The 16,987-nt window shown below is 38.4% G+C and overlaps 1 protein-coding gene and 1 non-coding gene across 2 annotated transcripts; one reads left to right on the plus strand and one right to left on the minus strand.

Moving 5' to 3' along the window:
* Positions 1-257: 257 nt before the first annotated feature.
* On the minus strand, positions 258-14,554 carry LOC139725247 (pre-mRNA-splicing factor SLU7-like). The gene is made up of 14 exons (XM_071636340.1): positions 14,394-14,554; positions 13,015-13,165; positions 12,249-12,329; positions 11,093-11,257; positions 10,701-10,769; positions 8,803-8,934; positions 7,636-7,733; positions 6,718-6,785; positions 5,787-5,926; positions 5,236-5,292; positions 3,843-3,947; positions 3,122-3,319; positions 2,263-2,484; positions 258-1,828 (listed from the first exon to the last, which is right to left on the minus strand). Exons 1-14 carry the CDS (start codon positions 14,552-14,554, stop codon positions 1,637-1,639), a joined length of 1,839 nt encoding a protein of 612 aa, XP_071492441.1. The 3' UTR covers positions 258-1,636.
* A 1,598-nt stretch (positions 14,555-16,152) lies between these two features.
* On the plus strand, positions 16,153-16,224 carry Trnah-gug (transfer RNA histidin (anticodon GUG)). The gene has a single exon. It is a non-coding gene; the product is annotated as a tRNA-His (tRNA).
* The last annotated feature ends 763 nt before the right edge of the window (positions 16,225-16,987 follow it).

The following is a 16,987-nucleotide window of genomic DNA, read 5'->3' on the forward strand; positions in this document are numbered from 1 at the left end:
ACGGACACAAGGAAACCACGTATATATATCATATTCTGTTTGCTGAATACTCGTCATACACTGGAAAGCTATGAGAAATGTGATGGGATAACTGTATCACAATAATAAACGCATGTTCCATTCAGAAACTGTGCGTGACACAAGGAGCGAATACACAGTGGTGTGGAGCGTTCACCCATGCAGAGACGCTATAAATGCTTGTTCCGCTGCGTATTTTCGAAAGCAATTCGCATTTCGTTAGAACGGAGCACATTTCTTTTGTTTTTCTTTGTCTGTGGCGCTCGGAAAAGACTTCGTTAAACGGAAATTTCGCTATAACCATGTTCGTTATAAGCGAATTTTGCACCATAGACTTTAACGGTGATAATTTTGGGACCAGAAGATTTACTTCGTTATAACGAAATTTCGTTATAACCGTGTTCGTTGTGACGGGAGTGCACTGTATTCTTACATGACCTTATTTATCTGAAAGCTTGTAGGAACATTTCATCTTCTTCACTAATCTTTAAGAGTGGGTCCTGAAAAAAGGCATACACTCTTAATCAGTATTCTGTTTAAAAAAATGTTCATCAACACGGATCCACAGCTCTTCTCTTCACACCTGGGTCTTTTGATGTGTTGATTGTGGTCACTTTGGCCAAAAACATTCCTGAGTTGCAACAATATCTCTTCCACTTGATGCTTTGTGAAGAATGGCAACATGGCATGCGTACACACCACCTTCATTGCCATACGGGTCAATATACACCAAACATACACCAGACCCGGTCATTATACTCAAGACCTTATGACTATGCACCCACAGACTGGCAATTGTCTTCTTGGACCAAAGCCTTGTTACAAACTACTTGGTAGTCCTTAGAGTTAGAATGTCATGGGAATCTTCACTCACTGCCTCTATTAAAGACTGACAGTCTTGAATGATGTACAATGTACATATGCCAAGCACGGCTTGTTTGCACTTAGTAGGACACAGGAGTCTATATCTGTGCAAAGCTTGCAGGAAAGAACAAATAATTTACTGTCAGTTTTTGACTGCCCAACCTGGTACAGAGTTTGCTTGTTTGGATCCTGGGCAATGTATGTACATCTCCAGTGCTTGGCTCATAATCTCTGAAATAAATTCTGTACAGCTTTATACACATAGAACACACAGCTGAAGAATCTCACTTGACTGGAGTTGACCGTTGCCAATGAACGTAAGCTTTGGTATACATATTTGCTGACTGGCAATTCCGTATGATAATATCTGATAACTGACTCTGTTTAACCCTCTCTGCATCACCAGCTCAACATGCTACTGTCATTGTCTATAATAACGAGTCTGTGGTAACCAGAGAGTTAAAGGCACATACACCCGGTGGTTTAGTCGAATGTGTACGTGGGCAGACGGCGCAAGTTTCCTACAGACACCTATGCTATCGATTCCTCTTTAGCACTTATGCTTAGACCCATTTCCACCTCCGGGTCTACACATCTTTAAATGCTGTATCAGGAGACTTCAAACCTGCAGGTATTCAATGCTTCACACAAATGTAAATGTCTGATGTTTGATGTATCCAAGAAATTCACGTCTCTGACAGCTGATATTTCACAGAAATACACATGTCTCTGACAGTAGGGGGACATTCTTCCATCAATACTTGGTAAGGAAGGCAGCCATGGGGTCTTCCATACGTTGTCTTTTCATTCGGTAAGCCTCCATCTCTTCCTCTGTAGGTTCCTTCATAGAGTCGTAGGCCTTCAAGCTATTGTATGGTCTTTTCCTCTCATCCATGGCTAGGAGTCGGTCTGCCTCCCTCTCTGCCTCCTCCTGACGTTTCATAGCCTTGGATTGGAGAGTGAGCAAAGTGAAGATCAAAGATTATTGTGCGAGGGTAAATACAATGTCTTTTATGCATGAAACAAATAGCATCAGATACATACAATGCACTACTGTTGTAACAAACACAGTTACGGTATTAAAAAAAAATACAATGAAATCAAAATCTAGGTTTAAGAATTATCATCTACATATCTTTGTACACTAAACTGTTCGGCTAATAACAAAGCTTCTATATAACGAAAGAAAACTGCCAGTCCCGAGGGCTCTGTTATAATGAGAATGCACTGTACTATCAAACTATCATTATTTCAGCAAATTACGTACGAGGTTACAATCATTGAAATTATAATAATGTCATAAGAATATAACCAGATACTTTTCATATCAAATTCCATGCATAAATGAAATTTCAAAAAGAGTTCTGTGAGATGCAATACCTCCATGATTTTTTTCTTCCTTATTGCTGCCTCATCCTCCTCTTCTTCACTGCTGTCACTGCTGGAGTCTGTGGAATCAGAATCATCTGAACTTTTGCCCCTCTTCTTCTTCTTTTTCTTCTCCTTCTCTCGTCGCTTCCTCCTCTCCTTCTCTTTCTGCTTCTTCTTTCTCCTTTTCTCCTTCTTTCTCTCCCTCTCGGCATCGAGTTTCTCTTTGTGTTGCTTCAAGATATAACGGAAGAGAAATCATACATTGCAAAAAAGGATTGTGTGGGTTATCACTGTGCTTAACAAAATGATTTACAAACTTTAGTGTGCACTGATTGCCTTTCAGTTAAGTTGACGAAGACTGAAGTTTGATGCTCTGAGATGAGAATACCAGTCTGCTTTGAAAATTGTAAAGGGAAACAAAATGGAGTTAGATAAATGTAGCTCAGATCGTTAACTTCATTGATTTGTTTTAACAGACCAGTTAACATACTAAAAAGATGGAGTAGGAGCCGCCAATCCTGTTTCATGGAATCTTGATGACTTCGAAGATCATGAGCACACACAGGGTTGGTAAACACTGAAAACTTAAACTTCATCCAAGACAATAATTCATGTACACTTTTTGGATATACGTACAGGAAGCAAATGAACTTCTCAGTTGTTGATTTGGAGATTAAATACCAGGGTAGTGATCCTGACATGGCAGTTCATCACTCTGTTTTCAATATAATGCATTTGTTTCTGAACACACGCTTCAGCTTCTACTCATTTCACATAAAAAGACTCTTAATTGACTTTCTTTTCAAATGTGGACAGGACCAGAATCTCTGCCTATGCTTGCCCTTACTGATAGCCTAAAGCTTCTTACCTCCATGAGTGACTTGGTTGGCTCCTCCTCCTTTTCCCCTTCCTCTTGACCATTCTCTGCTGCCTCTGGAGGTAGGACCACCACATCCTCTGCAGCAGCCAGCTTGCCAGCCTGACCAGTGCAGTAGGACCCCCTGACCAGGGAGTGACAACACTTGTACCCCCACTGACCATCCTTCCAGTAAGACCCCCACACACTCTGCAAAAAGTGCAAACATCAGGTAAATAGATATTATCTCTACTTCATTAGTAAAGTACACAGAAGTTAAGATATTTTAACCGGAAAATATAATTTCGTTTCAGGTAGTATTGTTGCTATTCAGGTGGCTTATCAAAAAAAAAAAAAATAATAATAACAATAATAATCAACCACACACAGTTGCCAATGGCCTTTCTTGCCTAATTTTCTCAAGTCTCTATTGAATCTGGTACTGAAGGATTAAGGCCTTGCCCCTGTTGATGATTAAACACCTGTACTAAGCTTTGCACATACGGGCTGCCATGTACATTATGTAATCATGCCATATCAAAACCTGACCTAAATTTGCTAACTGTAACTGCTTACGGAGGATTAAAAAAAAATGCTCTTATAATCAGCTACATTGCTGTTGTCTTGCTACAAGAAAGATCAATCAAAAAGAGGTTGACCATAAACACAGATACTCAATACACTGCTTCAGCATCTCGGTGAGTAGAGCCCATGATATAGAACACAAACTTACTTGGTGGTTGTTAAGGAAGATATCCTCTTCATACTTGGATTTGACCTTGGCCTTCTCCTGACCCTTGATGACTGTACCATGTCTTGAATATTCCACATAATCTTCCTGAGGATTTAGAGGGATATGAAATGATGTCATTGACTCAACACAGCATAACCAGAGACACCCATTACATATAGCATGTTCACATGACTTCCAGTGATGGCTTAACTTCTTTGCAGTAACCTTTCTACTTATTTATTAGTTTCTCACAAATTTGAATCAACATCAAGTCTCTAAAGGGATTTATGGACAGTGATTTTACGTAATCAAAACTTCACTTCCTATATTCTTCAATAGCATAACCTGCACAAACTATAAGGCATCTACTTTGTTTGCACAGCTGGCAAAGAAATCAGCAACCAGTGAATAAATACTCTGTGCATACCAAACTCTGCGAACTAGTAAGTTAGAATTCAACATTTTTGAAGTGGTTAAGTCCGTCACGCTAGATTTCTGACGAGTGGTCCCCTTGCGATAATGGATCGGCTCTCTACAGTATTCGTAAGTAGACGTGGACGTGCTACATGTACGTAAACAAGCTCAGCCAGTATGGTCTGTTCGGTAAGTCATGACATGGTATAAGTACTGAAATGTTCGTATCATCAAGGCAAGGGATTCATTTTGGAAGGTAATATTTTCGCGTGTTGTTAATTTCGCGAATAGCTCCCAACTCGCGAAATTTGCGAAAATAAAACCCCCGCGAAATATATAGCGTATACAGTAATAGTACTGCCTGCTCACTGGTCTGAATTGGTGGGGAATACAAGGTCGGATATATGTAATCACACAAAGATCATGTAATTTCTCACTAATAAATGTACAAGGAATCATTTGTGCTATTCTCCTATGTATTTTTTTTTCTTTTTTTTGCATTTTCTTGTGAGTTACATCCTGATCTGTCTGTATCAGGCTTTCACACTTGATTTCATGTCTGTGAAAAATATACGTTGACAGACATCTTCTCAGGTCCTGCTACCTGCAATACTGTAAAAGTGGATATTTTCGCGCGACTAATTTTTTCGCACTTGGCTGGGGAAGAAGAATTTCGTGTGTTTTTAATTCTGCGGAATCAAGACATCAACTACTGAAACATATGGCACGCAAAAATATTCGCCTACTTTTTTTTCGCGCTAGCTTCTGGTTGCACAAAATGCATGAAAATTTCAACACCGTGAAAATTTCCACTTTTACAATGATCTACTGCCTCTCTTTCAATTCATTGCTTAAATTAAATCAGTAATATTCGCTGGTCATACACAATGAATATCATCACATTGCCTGGACCAGGTCAACATTGCAGGGAGCAGCAATTATATTTCCCATTCAATAAGAAAGTTAACATTTCACTTACCGTCTGGGCAAGGAGCAGTTGCTTGGGAGGTGCCTCAAGATGTTCTGCCCCGCCATACTGGATAAAATGAAACACAAAACAAGAGCTCATTCAAAATATGTTTCCAATACTTGTACATGGACAGATTGATCAGAGCAAAACATTAAATTTTCTTTAAGCAATACGTAGTAAATACCATAAAGACCATTTATCATGATCACTTAAGCTACACTCTACGCCTATTAAAAAAAAATATATCTGACAATTTTATACAGCCAATGTACCAATACATTCCTATTAGTTCTTCACATTAAACAGAATGTTGGTAAAATACACAAGTATTTATAGTCCCGTGATATGTGAAAACAAAGAAACAATGAAATCTTAGACCATGATAACATTTTGACAATCTGTACATCATTTTTTCTATCATGCTGATCCATTGGCAATACCATATCAAATGCTCATTTTGAGTCTTTTTTTGAGTCTTTTTTGTCTTTGTGAAGGAGGTAAGAATGGGAGACTACTGGTATTCTGAATCCATTTCAAAGCTTCTGAGCAACAGTTGGCACCTTCTCCAAGATGGTCTCCTTCTGACTCTTCTTAAAGTTCTCTTTCTTGCTGCCAAACTCCTTGTGAAGAAGCTCCAGCTTGGTTGGCTCTGCCTGCAGGTGAACATCAGTGCCTCGGTTGCTGGCATCCCAGGCAAACACTGAGGAGGGAAGGGGAAAGCTTGCAGTCAATACAGCATGTATGGACATTTAAAGGCATTTGAAAAAAAAAAAAAAACAACAACCATTAAAAAAACCTTACATTCAGGAATTATTAGTGTTAGTAGACTTATAAGACCAACAAAAGTATTTGGTTCTCTATAAAAGCGATTTATGACAACTAATGCATAAAATTCACTGTATAATTGTGTGTCAATGGACACAAATCTGATGTATCTTTTAAAGCAATAATTCAAGCTTGTCTAGGACAGAATATGGAGGATGATACAACCATGACAACTGTAGAGAACCCAAAATAGGAAGATGAACATGTATCAATAACAGGTGACAAAACGTATGAAAACCATTTCAAGAACTCACTTGAGCCCTTGCCTCTGGTAAAACTAAAAAGCTAGAATAATGTTACCACCACACTCACTTAATAGGGAAGCTTCTACCCTCTCAGGCAACTCACTTTGTATAAAAGAATCAATTGTTCATGACCTTTGACAGTGAGGACTGACTTTAATCCCTTTCCAAGAAGGAATGAATCCTCATTCACGCATACCCTTACCAAATCACTTTCTCATTGTTGTTTAAGCTACATTTACATCAATGCTTCTCAAACCAACTGCAATAGTGCAAACCTGTATATTATGATTAAGTTGTGAATAGAAGGTGAGATAAGGTTTGAGAATTTTTAACCTACGGCCTTCAAAAATCATAATGAATTCTGCGCCTCTTTCATGATGCATTTATAAGAATATAGTGTGAATAAACACTACAGACTTACACTGTGCTTTGGCCATATTGACTGTATCTCCTCCAGCTCGGATGAAATTGTCTCCTGCATACTTCAGCCTAGAAATTACAAACAAACACACAAATGACATATCATCTACTATGTGATAACTTTTGTTTAACAATGACTACCATCTTTCTTTACTTATGCATCATACGGGAACTTGTAAATGCCATTTTCATCATGTGATTCTGTTGGAATAATAACAGTCTCTTAATTTCGTTCTTTATAGAGAATCATAGCTTATGCAGGGCTCAACACTAATTTTTTTTTTTTTTTTTTTTTTTTTCTGAGGGAGCGTTTGAGCCACTAATGTCTAGTTAGATTTCACATTTTGGTGGTCCAATGTACACAGGAACCATATCAATCCATTTCGAATCCCCATTGCTCAAACATTTGCCACCAAAATATACCTTTTTCTTTGCAATTTGGTGACTGGACATCAATATTTTGTGGCCATGGACCACAAGATCACAGCTACTGTAAACCCTGGATACTTGAAGAAAGAAATACTGTTCAAAATAAGAATTAGTTTGAAACAGCTAAGACATGTCTAATTTGTCTAAAACTTTCACTGGTGTGTAGTGTACATTACTTTGTCACCAACTAATGTGCTGACAGGACTAAGCATGGTACTGTATATGCCATACATTCAGCGAGTCTACATTTTCACGAATCAGAACTTCCTGACAATTTTGCGAGTGGCTAAATTCGCGATCGTGGAGTTCTGTTCCGGACGGAGAAATACATACCTGTACGTCACATTCATAGCATGATCACAGTCAGTATTTTTGCGTGTCTTTCATTTCGTGAATAGCACCTGACTCACGAAATTTGTGAAAATGAAAATCTTGCAAAATATTCGGCATATACTGTATGCCATAATGACATGGGTGCCACTCTACTTACTCATCAGGCTGAGCTCCTGTCTCCCTCAAGGGGTTTTCCCTCATTGATCTTGTCTTGGGATCGTAGTAGGCTGAATTCGGGTTCAGGTTGTACAGATACTGTAGTGTAAGGACAAAATAAGAACCAACAACCAAAATAAAACAAAAGAACTTTACTACATCTGGTTAGCTCACTGCAAAGTAAACTGTAAAACAAATGATCAAATAAAATTTTAGTCTTTTCACTGTCAGAACTTTAATATCACTTCTTGTTTCTCTAGACTTTTCACTCTTATATCCACTCGATTTATGGAGCTGCTTTAACTCAAATCAACTTCCTCTGTGACAACATTCTTATATGATACGAATATACTTTGCCTTGAGAGTTTCTGGTTAAAACTATGGGCAGAGGTGACTCCAAAAGAACTATCACCACAGAGGCCTATAGTATTTACAATAAACTCAGAATTAGGCGAAGTTTATTTGTTTTATATTTTGAATCAAAACTTTAAACAAAAGAAGGGAAAATAGGGGAAAATGAGAGGCGAGAAGTTGTGTGGTGGATGCAATCTTGTCAAGGGACCCTACATAGGGCTACAAACCCTAACTCTGAAGCAGCGCACGATGTCAGAATTGCTTTGTGATGTTTTGTTTACAAATGATACATTTCACAGAGTGAGGGTACGAACAATGCGAGAATTTCTTTATGATATCACAACTGATTTGTTAGAAATTGATACATTTCACAGACTGACGAAACGACCAGTGCGCAATGTCAAAATTGCTTTGTGGCACCACAACTGTTTTTGCTAGAAATGTTACATTTCACAGAGTGATGGTAAAAAGCTGTGCACAATTTCAGAATTGCTTTGTGACATAATTTGCAAATGGTACACCATTTTCAAAATGTTGTCATAGAAGTGATGTCATTTTGCAAATAGTACGTCATGGAGTGCCAAATATGCCATCATTCTGACATAGCTGAAAATACCTATAATCACATGAAACTCTTTCAACCAATCAGAGGATAAATTTTTGAGCCAAAATATAATACATACTATCTTTTTCTAGCACTGGCAGCATAAGATCCTAAAATAACAAAATGATGGAGGTAAATGTGTGCTTCCATGATTGGAAGAGTATTATGCCTTAAATATCACATACAATGATTGAACCACAGCATACCCACCTTCGCAGTGTCTTCACGAATGCGGAGATTCCTAACAGTAATTCTGCGTTTGCTGTCAAAGTTAGTCCCAGGCATGTCAAAGGAGTCTGCGTACTTGTCCTCATCAGCATCACTGTCTTCACTGTCATGATCCTACAGATAGAAAAATAATTCAAATTCCTTATTTTCAGCTTTTTTTAGTGTTTTTAGTGGTGTTTCTAAGACAAGGTCTATTCATCTCATGCTTCTTCTTTTTCTTTTTCTTTTTTTTTGGGGGGGGGGGGTGGAGGGGGTGTATTCAGTAGAGCATCCATGGGAAGATTTCACTGTTTGGTGATGAGTATCTGCAGGGGGAAATTCCATGCAGTCTCATGTCATACAAACAATAATATAATATGGACTGGCCTTGATGGGGATATGGCATTAATGGCCTGAAATAGAATTGTATTGCCCGAGTAGAAGAAGAGGGCAATACAATTTTAGTTCAGGCTATAAATGATAAATAAATGGAAATGAAGTTCCTAATTACAACTGACTCATAAAGAAGTTTGATACTGCTTAGTTTATTTGAGGTTATTTTTTCAATCATCTCTATTTCTTTATGGTTCACTTTTAAGATGAATAGCTTCCACTATTTCAATACACTTACGAGACTACATGATACCATGTGAGGGGAGAATCAAAGAAAGGCATAATTACAGCAAAATAAATGGCACGACACTAGAATGGCAAGAAAACCTACAGTTTATACTGTCTACAAAGATTCGTCAGTTTGTTTGTTTGTTTGTTTGTTTGTTTGTTTGTTTTTATTGGGGGGGGGGGTTGGGGTGGGTGGGGATTGGGGAATTAAAATTTTAGCTTCATTAGTTTATCTTTACCCATGGGCAAGGCATGCAGGGACAGACAATGATCCAACAAAGGAGAACTGTAGTATAGTATACAAATATCGACTGCTGCAGAGGGAGATGGTAAAACTATTTGCACCGAGGTGATTTCTCAACAGTGCTATGTCCCCAGACAAAGTCGAGGGACATGGCACTGTTGAGAAATCACCGAGGTCAAATGGTTTTACCATGGCCCGAAAGAAAGCAGTCGATATTTGTTTTATATCCCTCTCGAGCATTTTACTAGAGTAATGACGGTTCCCTTTTGGAAAAATGTGCAGGTTTCTTGAACGATAAATCTAACGTTAGGCCGTAGCTGTGCAGCAGCAGTGCGTGCAGCGCGTACCACTGTGCTGTTACCGGTTGTTGATTCCTTCACACGAGCTACACTACAGCGTGCAAATCTCCGAAAGATCGAGGAGGTCCAGGACTACGTTAGAAGTAGGCCTAAAGCAGCTTCGTTACCCAGATCATCTTCAAAATCGGTTTTAGTTTATTCCTAATTCGTACCTGATATGGTGTCCTCCTGCGATCATTCCTCCGTTACTTGAACCAGTCACTTTGTCAATTGAGCTGAATGCATTGATCACACTAATCGTTAATAAATACACACGCCATCGCACCACAGATTTCTGTAATGCTGCTGTGTCGCGCACCGCGCTGCTAGCTCGCTACAAGCCACAGGACTGTCGCTCAAAAGTATCGCTACTACGCGCACTGCGTACATTCTTACGTGAGAAATGTAGATATCGATCACACGATCACGATTGGGTGCAAATCGTGGATTCCCAAAAGTACTATATCACGCTGGCTAGTAACCAATTGCACCGCATCCAGCTGCTCGTAGCTAGCTAGTAAAACTACACCATGTTCGTGCTCTGTACAATCCTATGGCAAGAAGCTTTACATGAGGGATATAATATTGTATAGTTATTTTCTGCCTATTTAGGCAAGTGTACATAACCTTCACAGTCTTGCACATACAAGATGTATGTGAAGCAAATGGAAGAGCAGTGTTTCTACATTAGTGTGTACCTTTGCTTTCTCCATGTCTCCAGAAATCATTTCATCTTGCAATTTCCTGGCCTTGAGCTGTTTCTTAGCCTGTAAATAAAAATATTTAAGAAATATCAATGGTTATATCTCTAATGATTTATTCACACTCTAGCAAAATTTACTAACATATTAAATGAATCAATGAGACAATACAGTAGAATCTTAAAGAGTCACCATTTTTACTTTCAAGACAAAAAGCTGTACAGAAATACATAAATTGAAAGAATACATTTAATCAAAGTACTTCATTATTTAGAGACATAATTTCAATGTTTGATGGTTTGTTTGTTTGTTTGTTTATTTTTTCACCACCTTGAATATGCTTTGGGTAGAGAAAGATAACACTATCCATACACTGTTCATTAACTAACCTCTTCCATCTTGGCATACTCTTCAATTACTGCCTCGTGTTCTTCAGGATTATATCCATTCCAGCGGTCTCGCTTGCCATCATAGTCAAAGCTGAGAGTGGGCTGAATGTGCTCATCTGGTGCAAGGAACTCTCCTGTAAACTTTGCTCCAACTTTGCGCGGTCTCTGAATGTGTCATGCCAATGAGGAAGAAGGATAATTCTCTGTTTCAATTTTCGGCTTTAGCATATATCATCGTGCGCATGGCAGATTGTCGTTAACTTGCTTCCCTGTGCAGGGCAGATTGTGGCGAGGCACATTTATTGAAAAACGCACCACGTGATCTATACCGCCTTGTGTCAACTCCAAATTCAAGAACTGAGTCTTGCTGAACAACCACATGCTGCTGAAACCAAGTGCAGACTATCCTGGAACCATGAAACATTTATTCTTTCCCTTGCATCACACCTTTATTCTATGCATACAATGTACACAGTTATGGAATTTGTTTACTCTCTGTGTTGCTCACACTGTGTTTAAAAAGATATGGTTCATCAGGGATCATATTTACTTACACATGGCAAATACTTCATCCAAAACAAGCACACACATTGTATCATTTGGTTATGAATGATTGTTGGAAGAAAAGAGAGCAGTAATGCAACATGAAATAATATTTACTTTAAGGTAGCTACTATCTAGTACAGGATATCCAACAATCTACTGACTCCAGTCAAAAAAAAGATATTCTTTGTTATTTAAAGGGATAGTACAGTATTGGTGGAGCTGAAAATTGGGCTTTTAACTTTTTGTGAGATACCAGGAAAACACTTATGAAATAGTACAGAGCATACCATTTTAAGAGGAATTCAAAGTTTATTTGATGAAAATCAGATTTGGAATGACTGAAACATCCAAAAACAAGGTAAAACAAAGTGATCGTAATAAAATGTGGGTCCCACACTTTATTGAACCACTCTGTTTTGGATATCTCAGCCACTTCAAAACGAATTTTCATCAAATAAACTTTGAATTCCTCATGGAATTACATGCTCTTTCATATTTCATAAGAGGTTTCTCACTATCTCACCTAAAAATGTTAGAAACCTGAAATTAGGTCTCAACCAAAACTATACAATCCCTTTAAGCACTTTGCAGTGTTTCACTGAAATCTCACCTCCACACAGTCTTTCTTCTTATGTGTCATGGATCCACAGTTTGCACATGCTCCTTTCCTAAACTTTGTTGCAACCGAGCCCTGTTCGAAAAAAAAAAAAACACACAAAACAAACCCCCCAAACACAATAATGTTACTACAAAATATCATTCACACACTTACAGCACTGTGAGGACTCAAGACTTAATAACTACAAAGGTTCATAATCTAAATTCACATGACACAATATGCTGGGTGGATACTGGTGGCTAATTATAGCCTGTACCTTAAGGCAAACGATTAGGGGCCAATATGATTTTCTGGTACCTGTTTACCTGTTTGTGTAGTATGAGTATACCACAACAAAGCTGACAAGAAAACAAAGTAATTAGGCACATAAATCACCCCTTCAAGCACTATTATATCTAGCCATGCTAGGGAAGACAATAATTCATGGGAAATTCAGAGATTTCCATCACCATTCTGTAGAGCCATTTGGACTACACTAAATCATGGGTGGAATGTTAAAAAAGAAAAGGTAAAACTTTTTTACTGTTTCCATTGATGAACAAATAAGTTATCTAAAATATTCCATCTGTGTACCATTTGAATCACAGATGGGGATGTCAACTACAATTGATAAAACATTAACCCTATTGGGACAAAAAAAGAAACATTTCTTCAAAGCATCATGTAGACTTATAAAATGCTATCATCACATGAAACAGATGTTGAAGTTCTCTCACTTGTGTAAGGAAAGGCTGCATCCTTACAGCACATTACTCACATCTTTGACTCCCTTGTGGTACCACTCATTGATTGCAGAGAACTGTTTCTGCTTCTCATCTTGAGGACGCTGATGTTTCAGAGTTGGCACATCGTATCCAACATACCATGGGACTGTGGCAATATACTGAGGGATGTGGGGGTTGATGTCCCTAGAAAAAAAGTGAATGCAAAGTTGCCGTAAAAATCTCTCCCTCTTAAAGGGGAAGGCTAGTAACTGATCAGTGGGAATCAGTGGAAATGCTGGGAGATGATTGTTCCAATCCTTATGGGATTCATTCAAGAGTTCATTGTATATCTATTGTTGTGTGAAAATGATTTGCTTCAGAACGGTCTCATATTCAAGTAATGTGCAGATTAATGCTCCGTCACTGACCAGGGACGCTAACCTGGAAGCATTAAACTGCACATTACTTGAATATGAGACCATTCTGAAGCAAATCATTTTCACACAACAATAGATAATACAATGAACTCCTGAATGAAGCCCATAAGGATTGGAACAATCATCTCCCAGCATTTCCACTGATTCCCACTGATCAGTTACTAGCCTTCCCCTTTAAAGCCATGTCCAGTGTTTAGGCTAACACGAACAGTATATTATTTCAAAGTTACTTAGTATTTCCTCACCTGATTTTTTTTTTCCAGGCCAATCCATCAGCATAATGAACATTTATGTGATTATTCAAAACTGGACATCCTTTTAGATATTCCTGCTGAATAAAATCATATGATTCTGATAACAGCAAACAAAATATGCAGCATTATTTTACCTTGGGCCTCCCAGGTGCAGAGGCCTATGAAGGGTTACCCAATCACAATAAAACCATTCACTAACACACAAAATATTGCCCCATATCTAATTACTGAATTGTCATCATTATCAACTACATTTGCTTGATGAAATAAATCACAGTATGTAGTTATTTCAGACACTGAATAAACTATCAAACTTTGACTTTATAATCTCACTGTATAACCTCTGACCATGATCAGATACAACAACCTTGCATAATACAGAAAAAATAGCGTATTGTTTATGAAATGATATTTTTCTGTGCTACCTAACTTTAAAGTCAACTGATAGATATGCTTGAAATTATGAAATGCCAAGTAATCTTACATGTAACACAAATGCAGAGAACAACATCTCCAGGGTGGTAAGTATGATTCATTAATAGTCAGTACATTCAGTTGTCATTTTGTTACTATGGTTCTCGATCACAAATTTATCCACTTGAAAATTATCGTACTGTCACTTACAAGTTGCATTTTGTGAAATATGTTATATACAGCACTTTTTTAAATGCACAACAAACACCTGCATGACATAGTTGTTTGGTCTTTGCTACTCAACATAAAAAGGCTGCATCCACTTACTTTCCCTCTTCATCAACAAGGGCAGGGGCTGTGCCTGCCTTTCGAGCCTCCTCCAGTTCCTTGGCCTTCCTCCAGTCCTCTCGTTTACTGCCCTGGCTCGGTTCCTCCATCTTGTGGGACTGGGCCGCCACTGATGGCAGCGTTGCCCTTGCGTAAGACATGGTGTTTTCTGTCAACACCTGTCCTCTTCAAGTATGGATGTCCTCTTGTGAGCACTATAATAAACATATGACAGCATTGCAACCAGATTATTAACATACCCACCTATTCAGTGTAAAATTGGTTTGAGGGCAAATCAGAATGATGCGCAAACAAACAAAACCAACAATTAGAATTCAAGGAGTCTGTAAACACCTATGATTATGTATTAAAAACTGTGCCCAAATACTTTGAAGGTACAGAATCTCTTTTTGTTTTGTGCAACACATACCACACAAAAAGGCTCATGATCTACATCTACACATGAATATGGAACACTTACCAAATACTAACCTGACAGCTTAAATGAACCACACAGAACTACTTGAAGTTCTTTTTTTCATAGTAATGAAAGATAGCAATGATTCTTATCTCTGTCAACAAGTCTGGTGGAGTTCATAATGATAATAATAGTTGATCAATATCACTCCGGCTGTCCCGTCCAACCAAGGGGTCCAAGTGATGAAATATTGCCCAAAGAAGATGTTATGTTCCTGATCCTGGAAGCTGGAGCTGCTGATTACAGTATTTGTGCCTGCCCTCGAGTTGACTTCTGACATGACTGCTGTTGTCAATAGTTGTGCTGTGAAAATTACATTCTTCGGAGTTCTGAGGTGCACCAGGAACAAATCCATAACTTGGCATAGCCTACTTGCCCTAGGATCACTGACACTGGAGATATAGGCTGAAGCTTGAGGACCAAGTACAAGTAGTAGTAAATTTTATCACTTAACACTATCAGTCAACTAGTTCTAGTACTTCTACACAGATGCTTCTGCTGAATAAGCATTAGTGTCTAACGTTACATATAAAGGCGAACGGACTGCAAAGTGGCTGTTACTTGTGTAGATTACTTTAGGTTAGTCAGTATAGTAATTACTTAGACCGAGGAAACGAAACTAAAATTTAATGAAACTAGACTAGAATCTAGGTCTAGAACTCTAGAACTCTAGGTCTAGTCTAGTTTGTTGAGCTTCAGATCTAGTCTACGTGGTCTAGGCAACCAGCAACCATGCACTTTACGGCCCTATATCATCGGTACCTCATCCCCCGTGTGCCAGGGTGATGATACAGACTTGCAATAAACAAATTAGATATAGACCTGGCCTAGTGTTGTCAAAAGTGAATTGAAGTTTAGAAACTCTAAATTTTACTGACAGTGCAGCGTGAGCGATGCTACATACACAAATATGAATGAGTGGGACTGAGTTACGTTACCAACGGGTTATGGAGTGCGTCGATATCAAGATCTGACACGCCAAATTCGGCTTTTGATCGATACAAAGACAGCGAAACAAGACATGCAATTCCTTCCTTCATTTTTATATTACCGTCAGGTAAATACATGGAATACGGGGATATTGAATATAGTTACCACTTACGTTTTTCGTGCGTCGTATCGTTTGCGTCGTAAAACGTCCGCAGCACCCAAAACAAGTACACTACATCTTTGGTAGCGCCAGCGTACCGTATCACTTATTGCCGGATGCCATTGCACTGTCTCGTTCGTTACTTTAAAGCACACGTAACGCCCAAGCATGCCATCCATCCAGAATGGTGCGCCGTGATCGTCTAGAGGTTAGGACATTGCGTTGTGGCCGCAATAACCCAGGTTCGAATCCTGGTCTCGGCAATAGTTTTTATACTACTCATTGCTGTTTTTGCTTTGACTTGTATTTTATGAAATGTCAAAGTTCTCTAGTTCATTTATGGCAGAAGAAGAAAAATGGAGCATGTATGTAGGACTTTTCTCTTTTTTTTTTCTTTTTTTTTTTGGGGGGGGGGGGGGGGAGAAGGAAAGGCAAAAAGGGGTATAATGTCAAATTTTGCGTTGTCTTACTGTGTCAATGTGTGTGTATTCATGTATTTCATATCATATTTATGCTTTCGGACGTCTGTTTTGATACAGGTGATGCTTTAATTGGTACAATTGGTTAAAACGTTCATTTAATGGTCGTTAAAACAAAGAAGAAATAATTCATGTACCTTTCTCATCAATTATTGTTACAATGATTTTAATACAATAACGTGGGCAATGGTGGGTGCAAGGAGCTCCAAACACTTTAAAACTCCTCGGTGGGTGGGATCATTTTTTTTTTAACAAAAAGAAAAAAAAATGGAGAAATGAATTGATGATATCATTAACTCCAACACTTTGCATACTAGTTATTGTTACATACAGTCAGATGCATACAGTAATAATTATATTCCAAGTAAGAACAAGCATGCAGCTACTTGAATATGATGGTACGACATAAATATATCCAGACGGAAAAGGAAGGACTGGTAGGGAAAATATTAGACTTAGGATGCCCTATGTAGGCCCTAATAGATGATATATTCATTCAAATTTTGGCTATCGTTTCGGCAATCGCTTTGTACTGAACAGCTATAAA

The sequence above is a fragment of the Diadema antillarum genome, unplaced genomic scaffold (assembly GCF_040938485.1).
Source record: "Diadema antillarum isolate AM-2024a unplaced genomic scaffold, OU_Dant_1.0 seq00000029_RagTag, whole genome shotgun sequence".
In the NCBI taxonomy this organism is placed as follows: Eukaryota; Metazoa; Echinodermata; class Echinoidea; order Diadematoida; family Diadematidae; genus Diadema; species Diadema antillarum.